The sequence below is a fragment of the Diabrotica virgifera genome, chromosome 2 (genome assembly GCF_917563875.1).
Source record: "Diabrotica virgifera virgifera chromosome 2, PGI_DIABVI_V3a".
NCBI lineage: Eukaryota > Metazoa > Arthropoda > Insecta > Coleoptera > Chrysomelidae > Diabrotica > Diabrotica virgifera.
Window position 1 is genome coordinate 4,239,238 of NC_065444.1, and position 22,929 is coordinate 4,262,166.

At 31.7% G+C, this 22,929-nt stretch overlaps 1 protein-coding gene across 1 annotated transcript in view; it reads right to left on the bottom strand.

Moving 5' to 3' along the window:
- LOC114330121 (hepatoma-derived growth factor-related protein 2) overlaps nt 1-22,929 on the bottom strand; it is a 32,715-nt gene that overhangs the window by 8,160 nt on the left and 1,626 nt on the right. The window contains exons 3-8 of the mRNA XM_028279431.2: nt 12,107-12,281; nt 11,829-11,988; nt 8,096-8,255; nt 7,831-7,993; nt 7,555-7,591; nt 1,425-1,801 (exon numbers count right to left, since the gene is read on the bottom strand). Coding sequence (XP_028135232.1) covers nt 1,425-1,801; nt 7,555-7,591; nt 7,831-7,993; nt 8,096-8,255; nt 11,829-11,988; nt 12,107-12,281 — 1,072 coding nt within the window. The remainder of the gene's footprint in view (nt 1-1,424; nt 1,802-7,554; nt 7,592-7,830; nt 7,994-8,095; nt 8,256-11,828; nt 11,989-12,106; nt 12,282-22,929) is intronic.

Below are 22,929 nucleotides of genomic sequence, written 5' to 3' on the forward strand. Positions count from 1 at the left end.
CACTGAGATTGGAAGGTTGCGGGTTCAATTCCCGGGCTATTCATATTTTTTTTTATTTTTGGTTGTTTTAATAAAAATTTTTTGAAAGTGGTAGATAAGAAAGTTAGTTTGATTTTTAAATAAAATACAAATAACCTTTTAAGTATATTTACTTCGTTTAAATTACCTATTATATAATAGAAGAATATCTTCTTACGTGCGTACATAGTACACACACATTCTTTTTTTTTCTATTGTCCCGTAATTCAGTGAATTATAATTATTGTTGAAGGTCAGTTTCACCTAACTTGTATGTAATAAGTTTCTCGGGATGAATGGGCACCAAAGAAGGCAAACGTAGATTTGTCAGCCATAAAGTCATGGCGACCGTTTTTTTTATGCACGCGGTATAATCCACATTCACTACTTTCAAAAAAAGAAAACAGTCAATGGCGAATACGATACCAATTTATTGGATCGATTCAATGAGCAATTGAGAAAAAAAAAACAACAGCATTTGGCCAAGGAAAAAATTCTTTTCCAGCCAAGGCTGCAAACTAAACAAGAGTGACTATTTCTTTATAAACATTAGTGAAACAAACGATTATACCACAGAAATCAGAATTAGAATAAAAAAGGCTAGAAGTGCAATCACCAATATCAAACAAATATTATGTAGTAGAGACCTCAGCCTAAATCTTAGAAAGCGAGTACTAAAATGTTATGTATGTATTTTATGTTCTTTTGTATGGTGTGGAGACATGGACCTTTAATAAACAATGTCTCAATAGATTGGAAGCATTTGAAATGTGAGCATATCGAAGAATGCTGAGAATCTCCTGGACCGACAGAATAACCAATGAGGAAGTACTAAGAAGAATACAGAACAGCAGGGCGATACCGGATTCATCAAAATAAGGAAACTTCAATACTTGGGTCATATAACACGTGGTGACAGATATGGATTCCTAAAATTAATAATGCAGGGAAAGATTCAAGGAAGGCGCAGCATGGATAGGAGAAAAATTTCTTGGCTGAGAAATCTTAGAGAATGGTTTGTATGCAGCTAAACTGAACTCTTTCAGGCTGTACTGTCAATAGTTAGAATAGCAATGATGCTTGCCATCCTTTGTCGCGGAGATGGCACATAAAGAAAAAAAGAAGACTATTTCTTACTCCTAAACTTGAAGAAATGGCTCGTCGGAAAGAGATTTAACTCCAACGACAAAAATGTCTCACAAACCAATGCCTATTTTGATGATCTCGCCAATCATATTTTTCGGAAGGGATAAACAAAAAATTGGAAAAACGTTGCATTAAGTACATATATTATAGAAATCAAAGGAAAACCTGTGCTTCAAGCAACACCCTCGTACTATAATAGGTAATGAAAAATCAAAAAGGTTTTGCAAAACATTCGTTTTTTTTTAGAATAGAAGACTTACCTTATCCAAACCTAGACAATTTTTAATCTTAACATCAAGATTAAGTAACTCAGCCTCTAAATTGAGCATGGCTATTTTCGCTTTCTTCGCTTCGAGCTTCTTCGCATACAATATCTGTTTAACTTCTTCTTCTGTCTTTTCGATATTAGGAATAATCACATCGGGATCGTCACCAACACTACTCTCACCGGATTCGATTTTTTGTTTAGTTTCTAAAACTCTATTTGCTACTGTCTCATCGTAAACGGCTCGTTCGTATTCATTTGTAACTACTACCGGCCACTTTAAATGAAGTTTTATGCCTGCTATAGTACCGGATGGTAATGTTACCGGTAATATTTGATCAGGAGAATCGTCTCGCGGTTCTACTGGCCTTTCTGTAACGAAAAAATAGAAGGTAAGCTAACAGAAAACTGGCCATCTACAGCTAAGCGATAAACATTGAATATTAATGCATTATTTTTAGTTTATTAAAATATAAATACATAAGTATCTTAAAGGGCCTAGCCGGGTAAGATGATGAAAAATGTCCCTAACTCGATTCGAATTCCATATAGGTCACCGTTCAGCAAAATAGAGAAACCCACTTTCTGAAATTTTTAGCCCCCTAGGTGGTCATGTGACCCACCTAGACCCTAATTAGGCTTTTTATGTTTTTATATTTTATCTCATCCGCATCAAGAGCTAGCGGAAAACTGTAAATAAAAAAGTTGTAAGTTTTAAAAAGTTCTGTCCGAATTTTTTTTTAATTTTTGGCGGGAAATTTAAATTTTAGGACGATTTTAAAATTTTAAACGAGTATAAAAAAATAAATAAGACATACGTTTTCACGAAAAAAATTTATAACGTGTATTTTTGCATAATGCATCACCCTGAATTTTTTCAGATTTTTAAAATTGGTGAAACGTACTTTTTAAACTAAAAAACCGCATTTTTTTGTTTTTTTTCACTTTTTGATACAATTTTATACATGGTATTTAAAAAAAGGTAACACCGTCACTAGGATAGATAAAAACTGAAAAACAATTGGGGTTTGCTTAATAAAAAATTGTTGTAATGTCATCCATTTTCAAGATACAGGGCGTTGAAGAAAACAAAATTTTACACATTTTTTACGATTTTGCCGAAACTACTGAAAACATTGTAATAAAATTTGGCAAGTTTTAAGAGGTAGTTATTGTGCATTTTTTGACATACAACTAAGAATTTTATATCCATCATTGGCGCGCATACGAGTAATGGTCTGAACTTTTTAAAGAAAAAAGATAGTACGCCACTGACATATTTCAAATTAACAATCATTTTTGAATTCCTCGTTCCATTTGTGACAAAAAATCTATCTTCCCATTTTTTTATACGACGCGCCATTTTTATGCAAGAAATAAAACATCTTAACCCTTACAAAGTATTCGAACTACCATGTTAAGTATCTACATACATATACAATCTACATTATACACATAACTCGTACATACATCCATAAAAACTTAATTTCAATACTTTGGAAGTATTAAATATTTTATTTTTTGCATGAAAACGGCGCGTCGTATGAAAAAAAGGGAAGATAGATTTTTTGCCAAAAATGCAACGAAGAATTCAAAAATGATTGTTAATTTGAAATATGTCAGTGGCATACTATCTTTTTTTCTTTAAAAGGTTCAGACCATTACTCGTATGCGCGCCAATGATGGATATAAAATTCTTAAGAGGATCGGTACGTATTTTCGGCTACAATGCTATTCAAATGGGGATTCATTTTTTTCGAATCCTGAGAAAATTAATAAGTATTTTTGAAAAATTTAAACGCAGAATGAAAGATTACGTTATTAGCGGGGGCCGAAAGTCCCTCAGAACTTCTATAATGTTTATTTTAATAAGTTACAGGGGTGAAAAACTAAGAGAAAATTTAGTGTGATTTTTAATTTCAAATATATCATTCAAAATAAACTTTTTATTTATTTTAAGGGACTTTCGGCCCTCGGTAATAATTTAGTCTTTCATTCTGCGTTTAAATTTTTCAAAAATATTTATTGGTTTTTTCAGGATTCGAAAAAAATGAACACAATGCCCTGGTAATATTTTCCAAATCTATCTTTGTCTTACAACGCACTCAGCCGAATATAATATTGTCAGCATATATTGTCAGTCAGACACTGACAATCAGTGACAATTTTAAATATTTGACATTGCATCGGGAATATGTTGAGTTATTGATCAAATATTATTGATATAGTGTATTTGATAAATAAATGATTTAAGACGTGAACTTAATAAAAAGTTATTTATTGTGTATTATTTGTGGAAGATCCAAGCAGAGAATACATCAGGATAATATATTCTGTGATCCAAGTATTTTGTTGTTAAAGATGTTCAAAATTGTAAGCGTTCCATAACAATATATTATTAAAAAATCACTTTAACACTTTTCCTCTTTTCTCGATTGAGTATTAGTCTTTGTTGTACAAATAAATTATTACAATCACTGAATACATAGTTAGTGAAAAAATTATCACATTTATTAACTGAATTAATAATTTGCAATTATAAAAATAACAGTTATCCAAGAACATTCAAAACCCATCTCTTTAAATTAATGATGACATTTTCAAGTAGAATGACATTCTAGTAATGTTTACATATCCATACCAGTGTGAATTTTACTACACGTAATTTACCGTGTAAAGACAGAAAAAGTAGGGATACACGTAAAATATTTGCGAATTATGTACCCATAGCCTTAATTGTATGTCAAAATATGCACAATAACTACCTCTTAAAACCTGCCAAATTTTGTCACAATGTTGCCAGTAGTTTCGGCAAAATCCTAAAAAATGTGTAAAATTTTGTTTTCTTCAACGCCCTGTATCTTGAAAATGGATGGCATTACAAAAATTTTTTATTAAGCAAACCCCAATTGTTTTTCAATTTTTTATCTATCCTAGTGACGGTGTTTCTTTTTTTAAATACCATGTATAAAATTGTATCAAAAAGCGAAAAAAAAAACAAAAAATTCGGTTTTTTATTTTTCACCAATTTTAAAAATCTGAAAAAGTTCATGGTGATACATTATGCAAATATACACGTTATAAATTTTTTTCGTGAAAACGAATGTCTTAGTTATTTTTTTATTCTCATTTAAAATTTTAAAATCGTCCTAAAATTGAAATTTCCCGCCAAAAATTAAAAAAAAAACACATTTTTTTCGGACAGAATTTTTTGAAACCTACAACTTTTTTATTTAAAGTTTTTCGCTATCTTCGATGCGGCTAAGATAAAAAATAAAAACATAAAAAGCCTAATTAGGCTCTAGGTGGGTCACGTGACCACCTAGGGGGTTAAAAATTTCAGAAAATGAGTTTCTCTATATGTGCTAAACGGTGACCTATATAGAATTCGAATCGAGTTGGGGGCATTTTTTATCATCTTATCCGGCTAGGCCCTTTATTACTTAAAGACCCCTTCAAATAAGAAAATATTATTTTCACAATATTTGAATCGCCAAATTTTAGTCGTCAGTTAATTTAGGTCAAGTTTTATAAAAACGATACTAATTGTTACACCTGCATGTTTTATTCTCACTAAAAGGTTTTAATAGCCAGTCTGACAATATTTTACTGCTTTTGAATTTACGGAACTGTAAGCCATAAATCGCACACCTGTATTTTTTGTCGTTCTATTTTTACTAAATGGTTTCTTAACATTAACATCAAGTGCTATCCACGTATACAAACATTCCCTATTTAGTCCTCAGACTGACAACACCTTATGTGTTTTACGCAAAATTACATATCTCGGCTTAGTGCACATTTCACTACATATTATACGTACTCGACATAGCAAAGTGGTCAGTTAAACTTAGTTATTTTCAAGACAAATTGTAAAGAAATGAGAAGTTTCAGATCCATAAATCTGAAACCTTTCGTAGAGCCAATTTCTGGTTACATCCTTTATCTCTGCCTTTCACAATTTATAAGGCACGGAGATGACGAATAAAGGAGACGAAAGTGACTCTACAATTTGCAGTCACATTTCGTCTACTCTTCTAAGAAAAAATTCCAATGAAAGAGTTGTTTCCGTGTATGTACTCACAATCTCAGTAAACTGAGAAATTGAAAGACAGTTTGTTTCATTTCAGTTCAGTGATGATCAATCATCCCCTTACGCACGTTTCAGTCTCCCCTGACCTCATCAGAGGGACTACACGATCATCTCTACTCTGAACTGAAATGAAACATAAGCTGTTTTTCAATTAATTGTAAAATAAAAGTATTAAGATACAGAAAACATACAGTGCCTGCAAAAAAATCTTTACAAGTTAATAAAACGCATAAATCAGGATAATTATTATTTTAATTTTACAAATTAATACTTTATAAGGATATTTAATTTTGGGTTCTGTACCAGTTATGGAAGGGTTCAACATTACTCCATTCCTGATGATGGTGTCAGACTGAGATGATGTTTTTTAAGAGCTCCAGAACCCGGTTTTCTTTCCGGAACAGTCTCAGAAGGCTACGATACGTCTGTCCGTTTCAATTGATAAATTGAATCTCTTGAAAAACCAATATCACATGCTATGGTAATTACAGAGTCCTCTTTCTCAAATAACGTTATAGCACAAACTTTCCGTTCATTTGTGAATTTCTTTCGCCCTATAGTTTTTACTACAGTTTTTCAAGAAGTTTCACATTGACTACTTGTATAAAGCCAATTGTGTGGACAGTACAAATGCACAGAATAACCTAAAGAAAATAAGATGTCAGTAAACTACAGGCACCTGCGGACGCAAGTATGTCATCACCTCTCCCTTAAAACGCTAAACAGGCTCAGTCGGCTTTATACAAGTAGTCAATGTGAAACTTCTTGAACAACTGAAGGAAAAACTATGGGGCGAAAAAAAACTCACAAATGAACAGAAAGTTCGTGCTTCAACGTTACTGGAGAAAGGGGACTCTATAATTACCCTAGCATGTGATATTAGTGTTTCAAGAGATTCCATTTATCAATTGAAACGGTCGGATGACTTGTAGCCTTCTGAGACTGTTCCGGAAAGAAAACCGGGTTCTGGAGCTCTTAAAAAACATCATCTCAGTCTGACACCATCATCAGGAATGGAGTAATGTTGAACCCTTCCATAACTGCCACAGAACCCAAAATTAAATATCCTTATAAAGGATTAACTTATAAAATAAAAATGATTATTTCATTCATAGGAGATTCTGACCAATAGAAAGCTACATAAATAAAAATTAAACTGATTATTTCTTAATGATTTTAACTTCCAATCGTGTAGTAAGATATTTGATCACGTGTTTAATTCTGTCCAATCAGATTAAAATTATACTGAGAATTATCTACTGTAGAAAATTACCGATAGAATTTTTTAAGTAGATTGTTTCTGTTTAATGGCAACCAGTTTCCTAGTTTTGACAACTGTCACATTTAAGAAAATATCCAAAATATACGTATTAAAAAAATAAAATCTTACGAATATCACACGACAGTAATAATAAATAAGAAAATAATGCTTCATTTTTACTCAAATTTGTTGTCATTGGGCAATAGCCACTCGAGCCCTGCGGGCTCTCGTGTCTATTACCAGACAACAAATTTTCGAAAAACTGTCGCATTATTTTCAATTTATTCTCACTCTCTTGTGATAGTATACCCGATAATTTTTGATAATTACCCGTCGTCAAGTATATTACGTCGCATGCCCTTCGTTGCTAGGAAAAAATACATTCAGTGACAAATAATGTTTTAAAAATTATAAAAGTGATGACTTTCAACCGTCAAATATTTATAACAACTGTGTGTGTAATTGTACTAATTTGTACTTACATAAATAAATTACAATAAAATTTTGGGTTTGAAGTTTTATTCATGAAATAATCTCAACAAATAGCACTCGATCTCTAAAATTGATATAGAATTTTTGACATAATTTCACTCGAAAAATTCAATAATTTTAGAGCTCTTGTGCAATTACTACTGATAATTATCCTGATTTATGCGTTTTATTCACTTTGTAAAGATTTTTTTTTGCCAGCACTATAGTATGAAACTTCGCGCTACTCTACAGTATCGCCTACTGTACCACTTTTTCTTTAAATCAAAATATAAATCTCACCTTTATAATCAGACTCTGTCTTCTTTACATGGTTTGCCTAAAACAGACCAATAAAAAATTTCATATTAAGAGCTAAATATCTATATATCACAAAATATACTAGAAACAATAACTAATATATTTAATGGAAATAAACCACAATACACTGGAAATCGTTCTCAAAATATGATTAGTAGAAATAATAAAGTTGCGAGGACAAATAGAACTGATCAAAACAGCATTTGACAAAATTCATATCCATTGATAAATTTTCATTAAAAAAATATTTTTACTCACATAAAGGATATTATGTCTTAGAACATGCTCAGCAATTATTTCTAAAGGTTTTTCTTTATTTTCAGGTTTTTCATCTTCTACACTCATGTCAGTTACAGTTTCAGTCTCTTCCTTAATCCCAGCGTCACTTGTTTTCTTCTCCTCTACTGGTGTCTCCTCTTCTCTGAAAGAATGATTAAATTAAAATATCTAAAATGTAAAACTGAGAAGACTGCAGAATTTTTAAAAAGCAGACATCTCAGTTTCTTTTCTTAGAGATTCTCACTTCTTATCTGCCTTTTTCTTTTCCTCCTTAACTTTAGCTTTTGGAGTTTTTTTAGGAACCACTTTTTCTTTTTTAGGAACTACTTTTTCAGGTTCCTCCGGTTTTTTAGACGGTGTTTCTGGTTCGACTATGTCTTTATCTTTTTCTACCTTCGGTGGTTCTGAAATGAAAACCAAATATTCAAGTACAATCAAATAGATAACTAACAGATACAAAAAGTAATCATATTGTTGCAACTATAGGACTGTACTCGCCAAAAAAATAGTACCAACATTTAGATTTTAGATGGTTTATTTGATTCGGCTTATTTGACATCAACTGTCTTATTAACAGTGCTCTATGATAAAACCGGCATAAAAATGGATACCGCATACCAAAAAAAAGTTTATTAATAACAAGCTGAAAATTTGTTAATAGCAACCTGTTCCGCTCCATCGTATCCACGTATGAATATTTTTAGGTATGGCGAACTTTACCACGATATCCACATACGGATATTAATATAGGGATATTACTGCACTCTGTAAAAGTGGTGTAGTGCTCTGTAGATTAATTTGGATCACGGTAGGACATGGATATCCATACGGCGATATCATGGTTAGCCATTTTTTTACACAATTCCCAGAATAATGTAAACAGCTCAAGGTCGACGTTTGTTAATTGTTCACTGTCTTTTTATATATGTTTTATTTTTATTTAGCGTGACTTTATAAATTAAATAATAGACATATACCTCGTCCAATTTACTTACCGTTGCACGTCATCCGCGCCATAGCCTGTGACACGATACCAACACGAAATATCTAGGCGGTAGGTATGTTCCCCTTTAGAATCATTTTGATTCTAAAAAAGAACACACCCACCGCCTAAATATTTCGTGTTGGTATCGTGTCACAGGCTATGCCGCGGATGACGTGCAACGGTAAGTAAATTGGACGAGGTATAGATATATAGTTATAGATACATTTTAATGGTATCCAGATGTGGATATTTTGGTAGTACAATCGATATCCAAGGGTGGATATACTATTACACCCAAATATCCTTATGTGGATATTCTGGTAAACACTATAAATTGTCATATAAATTCAAATTGCTTCAAACATTTTTTTGGTCCCATAGGTGAATATCTCTTCTATTATACATCATAACTATCGTAAAATGTATTTTCATTAAAAAACTTTTGCTGGTATACAGCTCCCTATCTCAAAAAGTGGCCTGGAGCGGAAGGGGTTAATGGTGTCTAGTTGGACAAACTTTGATGTATGGTAACACTGGAGCAGGGGAAGTTTTAATTGTGGAACGTGATTTTAATTGTGGAACTTGTCTTCCTGATAAGTTTATGATTGTAAAAACTAGCAGGATATTTTTAAGTTTATTCAATAGCAAACTTTATATAATATATGACAAAATATTTGTCAGACAAATATATTGGGCATTTTATAATATGATACAATTGATCCAAAAGATGGCATAACCTAGACATCCAAATCCTCCCAACACCAAATTGTTCTATGTGGTCCACATAGTGTTAAGAAAAAAGTCGCACCATTTTGAGCGTCGGGTTTGTGGGGGAGAGGAGAGAGAAATTGGTAAATTCGTAGTTCTTTACGTTTTTCGTCAATATTTCTAAAACTATGCGATTTAGCATGAACAACCTTCTATACAAAAATGTTCTAAATTAAATTTGAAATAAAAAAGGCCCTATGCATAATCCTTCTAAAATGAACATTTCCAAAGTTACAGAGGTAGTATAGTATAATTGGTCCAAAAAAAGGCCTAACCCAGATATCAAAAGTAAAAGTTTTCCACCAACAGCAAATTGTTCTACATATATGGTCCACATATTGTTCAGTAAAAAGTTACACCATTTTGAGTGTCCGGTTTGGGGGGGGGGGGGGGAGATGTCGGTAAATTAGTAGTTTTTTGTCAATATTTCTAAAACTATGCTTTAGCGTAAACAATGTTCTATAAAAAATGTTCTACATGAAATTTAAAACAAAAAAGGTTCTATAGATAATTGTTATAAAATCAACAGTTCCAGAGTTACGGAGGAAGAAAAGTGGAGGTTTTCGAAACTTTTTATATTATTTGGACAATTGATGATGATTTTGGGTGGCGGGGTTGACGTTTCTTTAAGGGCTTATCACTAACATACCATCGGCCACTGAAATAGCAAATTTTATTTAGAAAACACAATCCTGTTAAAGAAAATTACTTTCATCGGTAATATTATAAATTGCTCAAAAAATAAAAACTATCGAAAACCTCCTCTTTTCACCCTCCGTAACTCTGGAACCGTTGATTTTATAACAATTATGTATCGGACCGTTTTTATTTTAAATTTCATGTAGAACATTATTTACGCTAAAGCATAGTTTTAGAAATTGTGACGACAAACGTAAAACAACTACTAATTTACTGACTTCTCCCCCCAAACCGGACGCTCAAAATGGTGTAACTTTTTACTGAACAATATGTGGACCATATAGAACACTTTGGTGTTGGAGGAAAACTTTTAATTTGGATGTTTGGGTTAGGCCTTTTTTTGGAGCAATTATAATATACTACCTCCGTAACTTTGGAACTGTTCATTTTAGAAGGATTATGTATAGGGCCTTTTTTATTTCAAATTTAATGTAGAATATTTTTGTATAGAAGGTTGTTCATGCTAAACCGCATAGTTTTAGAAATATTGACGAAAAAGTAAAAAACTACGAATTTACCAATTTCTCCCCCCTCTCCCCCCCCCCCCAAACCCAACACTCAAAATGGTGTGACGTTTTTCTGAACATTATGTGGACCATATAGAACAATTTGGTGTTGAAGGATAACTTTCACTTTGGATGTCTGGGTTTGGGTCTAGTTATACCATACTATTAATCAGTCTGACATGTAGAAACGTCAAATGATAAGAATTATATTGGTAATAGCAGTCTGATTTTTGCTTGAGAGTTTAATGAAAGGGTAACAAATCAATTGGAAGTTCTGTCCGACAAAATACATGGGAAGTTTTCGTAGTCTGAAGTTCGAAACCTGTAACCTGTTCCACAATTAAAACTTACCCTGTTCCAGTGTTCCCGTACATCAAAGTTTGTCCGACTAGACACCCTTAAGCTATTAACAAATTTTCAGCTTGCTATTAATCAACTTTTTTTTTGATACGCGGAATCCAGGTCTAACATAATTCACACTATGATATATTTCGTTTTAGTTGAACCTCATCTATTGGCAGATCCGAAGACAGAGTCGGAAAGACAAAGTTTGTCCAGCTTGCCATTAATAAAGCTTTTTTGGTACGTGGGATCCAGGCCTATGAAGAGAGTGTTTATAGTAGGGCATTATTTTCACTCATATGGAAATGGAAGGAATAGTGGTCCAAGTTTGAAACAAACGTCTTAAAAATATTGAAAAATTTAAGTAAAGAGAAATAAAAAATACTTAGTCAGCCAAACCAAAAAGAGAGCCATGGAAAAGGTGGGAGGATGAAGTAGCAACAGACACGAATAATCTGTTAGAAGTCAGAACAGGGAGACGATCGGCGCAGGGCCAGTAATGTTTGATAACAATTTAGAGAAGGTTATAGAGGAGGAGATAATTTAGAGGTTCGATTTGGGCTGTAGCGCCATTGAAGAAATACTAAATGATAAAATATCAATTTGATAACATTTTGAAAAAATGCCGTCATTTTAACCTGTTTAAATTCTGAGGGCATAGTAAATACACTAAATACCTTCACTGTTCCTTGAAAGACGAGAAGATTTCTTTTTAGGTGTGCTCGTCTCGGCTGCTGCAGCGTCATCTGCCACAGAGGACCGCTTCCTTTTAGCTGGTGTTTTCTTTTCCGTTTTTACTACAGGGCTATTGTTGGCAGTAGAAGTGTCCAAGGAGACCTGAAAAATTATTCAAAACAATTTTTAGCTGATACAATAATGATTCACTAAAATCAAGGCAATTACAATAGAGAAATAAAGACAAAAGCGATAAAACTTAAAGATCTGAAGTACTTACATCAGCTGCTAGAGAATCGTTTTTATCTGGAGATTCATCCCCATCTCCGCCATCCTTTTTTATAGCGTCTTCTATCTCTTTAAAAGCAGCAATGTAGTCTTGTCTTTTCAATGGTTTCTGAAACTTTTTCTTATTTTTCAAGTAATAGAACAAGTGTTCACTACTAATGCATCCACTAAAAGAAAGTTTATATTTTAATTTTAAATTATTCCATAAAATTTATACTGACAAGTAAATAAGAAAGGTGGAAGGAGAAAGAGCACCGGAGAGACAATACATGTCCTGGTTGGCAAATTTAAAGCTAGACTTGAACACATTGACCGCCACATTAAATTCTTTTTTAAATCCACGAGGAAAATAAACTTCCTGCAGCTGGCTGTATACCATAAATCACAAAAATACTAGTGCGGTCGATATGTGAAACAATTGCACATTTAATGATACAAGCATATAATTTGCACCACATCTATACTACACATATATAAAGGTTCAAATTTAGATATGAGGCCATCTCAGATTTTGTCTTTTACAAAAATGGCGGGCGTTCAAAATGGCGGCTATACTTATGTGTTTAATAGTATCATAACTTTTGAACGAAAAGTCCGATTTCAACCAAATTTGGTATATAGGTTTTCTTTTTGATTTACAAGAGGGATATGGTGAGCCGGAAGAATCGGTTTACCAGAAGTTGTGTTTTTACTGGTTGTTTTTTTTTTCAATTTTTTCCCTCTGTATATATTAATTTTTCAAAAAGGTAATACCGCAATTGAAAAGAGCGTAAAAATATTTTGTAGAAAAAATTTGGAACTTTTTAGTTATGTTAATTATCATTTAATAAATGCATAACGTATCATCACAAGTACCTATGTGTGGCAAATTCTGCAAACATTATAAGAATTATTGTGCATTTAATGGTAGAAGCATATTATTTTTAACCACATATACTACACACATCAAGGTTCAAATTTAGATATAAGGCCATCTCAGATTTTACCTTTTACAAAAATGGCGGCATGCAAAATGGCGACTACACATATGTGACTTATAGCACGATAACTTTTGAACGAAAAGTCCGATTTCAACCAAATTTGTTATATAGATTCTTATTTTGATGTGTTAGAACAAGGTCTTGAACCGGAAGAATCGATTTACCAGAAGTTGTGTTTTTCCTGATTTTTATGTAAAAACATGTTGTTTTTTTACCAATTCTTTCACCCTGTATATATTAATTTTTCAAAAAGTTAATACCGACGTTGAAAAGAGCGTAAAAATATTTTCTAGGAAATATTTTAAACTCTTTAGTTATATTAATTACCAATTAATAAATGCATAACGTATCTTAACATGTACCTATGAACCTATGTGCGGCGCATTCGTGCAAATAATATAAGAATTATTGTACATTTAATGGTAAAAGCATATAATTTGGACCACACACACTACACATACAAAGATTCAAATTTAGATATGAGGCCATCTCAGATTTCGTCTTTTACAAAAATGGCAGGCATTCAAAATGAATCTACCGCACATAGGTACATGTGAAGATATGTTATGCATTTATTAAATGGTAATTAACATAACTAAAAAGTTCAAAATCTTTCCTAAAAAATATTTTTACACTATTTTCAATGGTGGTATTACCTTTTTGAAAAATTAATATATACAGGGTGAAAGAATTGAAAAAAACAACAACATATTTTTACATAAAAAACAGTAAAAACACAAGACCTCGATCTTATTCATCAAAAAAAGAAACTTGATACCACATTTGGCTAAAATCGGACTTTTCGTGTGCTATTAGTCACATATGTATAGCCGCCATTTTGAATGCTCGCCATTTTTGTAAAAGGCAAAATCTGAGATGGCCTCATATCTAAATTTGAACTTTTGTATGTGTAGTATATGTTGTCCAAATTATATGACTCTACCATTAAATGTACAATAATTCTTATAATATTTGCACGAATCTGCCACATATAGGTACATGTGAAGATACGTTATGCATTTATTAAATGCTAATTATAATTAACATAACTACAAAGTTCAAAATATTTCCTAAAACATATTCTTACGCTCTTTTCAATAGTGGTATTACCATTTTGAAAAATTAATATATACAGGGTGAAAAAATTGAAAATAAATTATTTACATAATATAAAATAGTTTTACATAAAAAACCAGGAAAAACAAAACTTCCGGTAAAACGATTCTTCCAGTTTATGGCATCGATCTTGTAAATCACAAAACGAACCTACGTACCAAATTTGGTTGAAATCAGACTTTTCATTCAAAAGATATCGTGCTATTAGTCATATATGTATAGTCGCCCATTTTGAATGACCGCCATTTTTGTAAAAGGCAAAATCTGAGATGGCCTCATATCTAAATTTGAACCTTTATTTGTGCAGTATATGTGGACCAAATTATACGCTTGTATCATTAAATGTGCAATTCTTATAATATATTGCACGAATCTGCCGCATTATACTAGATTTGTCGTAAAAGGTGTATTTTAAAATACCCTAAATAAGAGTCACAATAATACAAAACGTTTTCGGATTAAGAAACACATCGTCAGTGTTCTAAAAGTCTTAAAATTAAGTATAACCTAAGGGAACATCCATAAACTACGTCGTTGAGAAGAGGGAGGGGGGCTTGCTTATTTCGACGATATAAGACAGGGGTGGGGGGTATAAGTGCACATTCGACGTCGTTTAATATATTGGTATATTTAAATTTGTCGATATTGCCTCTATAAATATAATTTTTTACTAGTTTTTACCAGCATTAAAGTATCAGATATTCATATAAAAACGTATAGTTTTTGAAATGAAATTGAAAATAAAACAAAACGTATACGAATAAATACACCTTTGTTAAAATTAAAAACAATTCTGTTATAGATACTTTTATCACATACATTTCGTTTTTATCGTCACAGCCTTACATAATATTACTATTCCCACTTTTGTACAGGACAACAAGCAATAAGACATTGTTCTTTGGGTTTAAACAAGCGTTTCTATATATAAACAGCATACTTATCAGACTAGAAATCATGATGCCCTTGTACCAGACTTCAGTCGACTTGAGAGGACCAGAAATGGAACCAGATACCTAGCATTGAAATTTTATAACTGTATACCAATATCTATTAAAAGTCTTGATTTTAACCAATTTAAGAGACAAATTAAAAATTATCTTCTGATGGGTGCTTTCTACTCATTTGAGGAGTACTTCAGATCTAAATTTTGTTTTGTCCTGTAATTTAATTAGTGTTTAGTTTTTAAATTTTAGTAATAGGTTTTTTTTTACTGAAGTACTGTCAACTTTTAATGTAATTTTAGACAATTTTAATTATTGCTGACATGTAAAAGTACATTTGTACATTATTACCAATAAATACTCTACTCTACTCTACTCTATATTGGGACCGTGCAAGTTCGGCAAAGCGACCTCTATTTCTACGCTCTGTACTTTTATTCGCACTTTTAATTATATTGGCCAATTATATTAGTCCTGGTTGCTGGATAATTGTCAAGACCATAGTCCAAAAAAATAATAAGAAGAAAAAATAAGATGCAGGTTATGTTTAGCAAACGTAAACAATTGTATGTAGTAAATAAAATCAGTTATTAAAATGCAGTACTGCAAGCAAAATACAATTAATTAAATTTACCTTTATATAATAATTGCATATCATATCAATATTGTGGAGCAATATATAATTTTTCTGCCTCAATGACAGAAGGTATGAAATATACGTCAATTTGACAATTTCAATTGACAATATGAATTATTTAAGATAGTTGCAATATTTCTCCGCGACTCGCGCACGGTCGTTTCTCGTTTCCCTTTCCAAGTACTTGCACACCGCGAATACAGAACAACGTCTGGAAGCAAACAATATTAAATTGTTGATTCATTTATGTGCTGCATACTGTGTGTGAAAAAATAGTTCTGAAAGAATGAATGGAAATAAAATATTGTGTTCTATTTAGTTAGTAAGTCGTATTTATACTTAGAGAAGATTTATACGCAAAATCTTGGTCCAATGCTATTTAAATGCACTCATTTTTTTCGAATACTCAGAAAACTAATACAAAATTTAAACGCAGATTGAGAGATTACATTATTACCGAGGGCCAAAAGTTTCTGAAAACATCTATAATGTTTGTATAAGTTACAGGGATAAAAAAGAGAATATTTAGTCTGATTTTTAAGTTCAAAAATTTCATTCAAAAGAAAACTTTTGTTTATTCTAAGGGACTTTCAGCCCTCAGTAATAATGTAATCTTTCATTCTGAGTTTATATTTTTCAAATATATTTATTAGTTTTCTCAGGATTCGAAAAAAGAATGCATTTAAATAGCATTGGACCAAGATTTTGCGCTTACCCCCTTAATTGTTCTTGTTATGATACATTCGCAAATAAAGTTTCAAGGTTGATTAAAAAAAAAAAAAAATAACATTGAATTTTTTAAATCACTGAAAGGGGGGTCGTGAACTGCAATGACGACGTCGACAAGGGGGGGGTTCGTCGATAAACGACGAATTACGACGGAGGGAGGGGAGGGTATTAAAAAGTCCAAATTTTTTACGACGTAATTTATGGATGTCCCCTAATTTAATTGAGAAAAAATTAAAAATTGACAGTCAATTTTTAACTTTTTTCTCAATTAATTAGGTTATACTTAATTTTAGGGCTTTTAGAACACTGACGACGGATTTCTTTATGAATATGAAAACGTTTTGTATTATTGTGACCCTTATTTAGGGTATTTTAAAATATACATTTTACAACAAATCTAGTATTTTTAAAATTTTTTGTTTTTGCCTTCAGGCTCCAAGTTCAGAATCTCAATGCTAATGTGAATTATATTTAACTAACTGAGCGCCTGGGCCAAATAAGGCGTGAGTTAAATACAACTCACGTGGCGTTCAATGTGTTAAAAAAGAACAATAGAGCTCTTCAAAATGGCTGCAGACAGAGTAAAATATGCAGTGATGACTGTCAATGTCCTTAACCCGGCACCTGCCACGTGGGGTGCTACCAGCACCCCATAACACATTTTTATCAAATATTTGGTATTTCAAGTTTGGTAACCAAGCTGTGCGTCATAGTAGCTTTCTATAATATTATATAGCATATATGTGTTAGTGTTTGAAGTGGTTATTTAGTGTCATTCTGAACTTGTAGCTCTAAAGTCGAATTGGGGTGTTATAATCTGGCACTTTAAGTTTTAATTTTTTTTGTATTTTTGATAAACAGGTCAAATTTACATTTTTTATTGAAATAACATTTAAATTATTTAATGTAGATTCTATACTCACTAAATCTTAATTTTTTTTAGATATTTTACTTGACTTCATTTATTATGGCTTAGTACTTGCTAATTTGCTTATAACACCTTTTTCATTTTATTTTTTAACTTTTATAACATATTAGTGGCTAATAAGTTAATAAAACATGTTTTTTAATATGCTTGTGTTACTCAACACATTATTTTGTTTTTTAAACAAGTAGATCACAGAAAATTTTTAAGGGGTGCTGTGAGCACCCCACGTGGCAGTTGGCGTCTTGCAAAGCCAAGTGGCAGGTGCCGGATTAAAGGATGGGGCATGCGCAGAAGAAGAAAATACTGTGTAACTTGGATATTGGGCACAAACATACTGACACCAAATAAAGTTTGAATTATTAAATACAGCATCAACAGTATTAGATATGTATGTAAAATAAATTAAACTATAATTACTTAAACAAAAAAGTTGAAAAACGGCTCTAATAATTTAATCAGCAACAATAACCATACCAAAAAACACATTTAATTCACCTCAATATTTCACTCTCTTGAATTATAAAGTCTTTACAAAGTTTAAAAATGTTTCAAAAATAATAAAAATGCTTAATTGTACAAGAATGGTATAGTTACTTCTTTGCAAATATAAAAAGTAGAATACTTGGAAGGTCACCTAATTATCACTAGAATTAACAGCCATTTAAACATTACTATATTTTTTTGCTGTTTGGTCAACAAAATAACAAAAACCAGTATTAGTCCAGTCGTTACAGACAAAAATGCCACTAAACCTCTAAAAATCATACAAACAAGCGAAATTTGATGACAACGTCAATAGGAAACTTGCATAAAATTTTAAATTCGAAAAAAATGTTATGAATCACAACAGAACATAATTTAAAACATGTATCAAAGATAAAAAAAGTTTCTTTTGTCTTTCGTTTGGCCCCTAAAGACGATTAAATATTCAAATTATACCAGTCAGACCAAAACGTGTTGTGACGTAATCCGGTAATGTTTACATTCTGTACCAACAAAGTAAACAATATTGTATTTAATTTTAAAGTCAGTAGAAAATACAGTTATGTGACGTCACAAGTGTTTTTGATCATTTGAAATATTCATAGAAAACTTGTACTTTTACAAAATGGTTTTATTTTTCATAGTAAACCTTCTTTCCTTTCCTTCAAAAACTGTATCCAACTCCAATCTCAACAAACTGGTATAATTACTACAATGAAATACAATAAATGCCATTAGAATATAAATATTTTTTCCTTATTCCATACTGATGAGCTGGCCAAATACCCAAGTAGGTGCAGGCCAATAAACTAAAGAAGAAGAATATACCTAAATATAACCATAATCATAACTATATAATAAAACTATGTGACATTACGGGTCGTTTGAACTATTTTATACCACAGAAGACTTTAAATTTGTATTTCTAAGTTATTACGAGTTTTTGAAGCGTGAAATTTTGGAAATCTCATTTTTAAACAAAACTGAACATTATTCGGTAATAAAAAAAAATGTGCAAGTTCCCCTGATAAGGGGGGAAAACTAGGAATGAAAAAATAAATGTAAGAAACCCTCGCACAAGCTTTTGATTCTTAAGATAAGTTTGTCGGCAGATTTCTTATTATATAGGGTCAAAGCTTAGTCAAAGTTATACTTTACACTTCAACCTATGCAGCACAGCCCATGATTTGAATTCATATAATGCCTGCCTATATAATCACAAAATTATACATTCACTATGTTATATTCTCAAATACATGTGCGGACACCCTCCTTTCTCTTAACTCAGACACATTTTGACAGATTCAGAGTAGGAAACATACAACACAAAAATTCCTACCTCAAGCTATTAATACCTCAAATAAACTTATTCTTTCATTAAAAAAATGAAGAATTATTGAAAATAGTAGGGGTGTATACTAAACTCATACAATTTTGTGGAATTTATTTCCTGAAAATAGTTTTATTTTGTACAACAAATAATTTTCTCTTTTGTTATCAATACATTATATTAAGGGGAAAATAAATAATTATCGATTGGCGAAGATTTATGTTTGTTTACTCTTAATATTGGCTATGCTCATAATATGCGCTCAGTTGTATAGTAATTTTCAACCATGTCTAGTCTGTCAAAATGTAACTAACTTCACAAAACATAATTACTAAATAGAGTTTATTTAACCCTACAGCGGACAGGTGAAGCATGTCTACCCTCCCTCTGGAGGTTTAAAACAAAGATTTAACACTTTAACTCCTTGGCCCATTTATCCTCATAAGTTGTCACAGCCTGGCCACCTTTTGTGGCTTGATAAGTTCTACTCTTGTGTATCAAATTCATACACATAGGCTCAGGGAGAGTACCTGTTGTGTATGATACACATATTAGTCAAAGTGTTAATGGATGTTGAATTCTTAAAATTAGTAGGAAAAGGCCACGAAAGATACACTGATAGACAGCTTCAATACAGATTATACATTTCTCACATAAGCTAGAAATACCTGAAAATAAATTAGGAAAACCAAGATTGCATAAGTAAGGATAAAGATAGGTAACTGGAATATTGTATAAAGTTTTTATATATTTGATTTTATGCAGTTAAGTAATGCTTCTATCTATCTAATCAGCCCTAAACATCCATTCTATTTTATTTTATTTACATATTCTTGAACATAGGCCTCCACTTCCTTCTTCCATGCCTCTCTATCTTAAACATTTTGCATCCATTTTGACCAGGCTTGCTTCTTAAGTGCATCTGACCATCGCATTTGTGGCCTTCCCCTTTTTCATTTGTGATTCCATGGTCTATAATGTACAGTGGAACCTCAATTATCCGTCTCTCCATTAACAGTCACCTCTGTTAAGCGTCAGGGTAAATACAGAAGTTGTATTGACTACATAAGCAAAAATTTTAATGTAAAAAAATAAAAAAAAAGTTAATTTGATTTGTGATGAGGACACAAACAGCTATCCATTGCTGACAGATAAAGAAATCGTTGAAATGGCAACAAAGGCGGACCAAACATATTCAGAAGCTGACATAGACTTGGAATTTGACTGTAGCTATGTTGATGAACCTATTGTAACTGACAAAAATTTGCGTAAATAATCTAGAGAAGCTACATCGCATATGCAATAATTCATCGAGTAGTATTCTCAACAAGAAGAAGCAAATAAAGTAGATTGCATGATCTTATGCCGATTAAGAAATTCAGCCGTCGCAAAATGTGAAGCAATAGTAAAATAAACAAAGATTTCGGAATATTAAAAATTGATTCAATTGTACGAACGCAAATCCCTCTTATATTGTCAAACAAATCATACAAATCAAATTTGAGAGTTGTACTATAAATTTTTAATTTCTTTTAATGTCCTGTTAACAGTCTTTTCGATTATCTGTCATACCCTTGGTCCGGTGCCCTGACAGATAATCGAGGTTCTACTGTATATGTATAATCATCTTGTCCATCTTTCATCCTTCTGCCTTAGGGTACATCCAGTGAACTTCCATTTATGTTTTTGCCACTCGGGTTAAGACATCTCTCACCTTTGTTTTGTTACTGATCCATTGCTGTCTTTTCCTGTCTGTTAATGTTCAGCATTTGTCTTTCCATTCCAGCATTATTAGTTGCCTAAATAAAGCGTTTAGAAACAATAGCAACTCTATTAGTTGAAGTAAACAGTAGTATATCCATAGCAACCCCATAGATACATGCATACACGATAATATGGTTTGGTATGCGGTAGTGGTAACCAATCGTAGCTCCACTTTTACATTAAGAGGATCGGTACGTTTTTTCGGCTGCAATGCTATTCAAATGGGGATTCATTTTTTTCGAATCCTGAGAAAACTAATAAGTATTTTTGAAAAATTTACATGCAGAATGAAAGATTACGTTCTTACCGAGGGCCGAAAGTCCCCGAGAACTTCTATAATGTTTATTTTAATAAGTTACAGGGGTGAAAAACTAAGAGAAAATTTAGTGTGATTTTTAATTTCAAATACAGTGGAACTTGGATATTACGGCCTCGGTAGTTACGTCACCTCGGTTGTAACGTCAATTTTTAATAGGTCCGGCCAAAAACTATTCGATAACATTATTAAAAACCTGGTTTTAGCGGTAAAAATAAAGTAACCCTCGTCTATAGCGTCATAAAATTTTACAGTAGGTTGTTGTTTTTTCATTTTATGAAGAATAAAGTGCAATGCGTTTCCAGCTTTGCGACATTGCTCCTTCCAAGAATGTGAGAAAGGCCCATTATCCCTTTGTGTACAGTTATGTGAGCTTGGCAGTTTATGATTTCTTATTATTTGTCAGTGCCATCATAAAGAGTCAAATTTTCTGCTGTAATAAAATAGTGCAAATAATGCTGTAATAAAATTTTGCCTGGTTAATATTTCATTTTTTTCTACCTCTTTTATAACGTCACTCTGATATAGCGTCATTTTTTCACTGGGCCCTTCAATGACGCTATAACTATAACCAAGTTCCACTGTATATCATTCAAAACAAACTTTTTATTTATTCTAAGGGACTTTCGGCCCTCTGTAATAATTTAGTCTTTCATTCTGCGTTTAAATTTTTCAAAAATATTTATTGGTTTTTTCAGGATTCGAAAAATAAACACAATGCCGTGGTAATATTTTCCAAATCTATCTTTGTCTTAGAACGCACTCAGCCGAATATAATATTGTCAGCATATATTGTCAGTCAGACACTGACAATCAGTGACAATTTTAAATATTTGACATTGCATCGGGAATATGTTGAGTTATTGATTAAATATTATTGAAATATAGTGTATTTGATAAATAATTGATTTAAGACGTGAACTTAATAAAAAGTTATTTATTGTTTATTATTTGTGGAAGATCCAAGCAGAGAATACATCAGGATAATATATTCTGTGATCCAAGTATTTTGTTGTTAAAGATGTTCAAAAATGTAAGCGTTCCATAACAATATATTATTAAAAAATCACTTTAACACTTTTCCTCTTTTCTCGATTGAGTATTAGCCTTTGTTGTACAAATAAATTATTACAATCACTGAATACATAGTTAGTGGTGAAAAAATTATCATATTTATTAACTGAATTAATAATTTCCAATTATAAAAATAACAGTTATCCAAGAACACTCAAAACCCATCTCTTTAAATTCATGATGACATTTTCAAGTAGAATGACATTATAGAAATGTTTACATATCCATACCAGTGTGAATTTTACTACACGTAATTTGCTGTGTAAAGACAGAAAAAGTACGGATACACGTAAAATATTTGCGAATTATGTACCCATAGCCTTAAAATAAAGGTATCACCTTTATTAAGATTAAAATATTTAGATTTTATATATTCTTTATTTCTTTTTTTTTCTAACGAGTTCTTTGGTTCCAAACATTGTGATTTGGTTTTTGCATTATTAAATACGGAATATAATATTTTTGTAATCACTTAAGATTTTTATTTTGCATATTACCAGTTGAAAGACGTAAA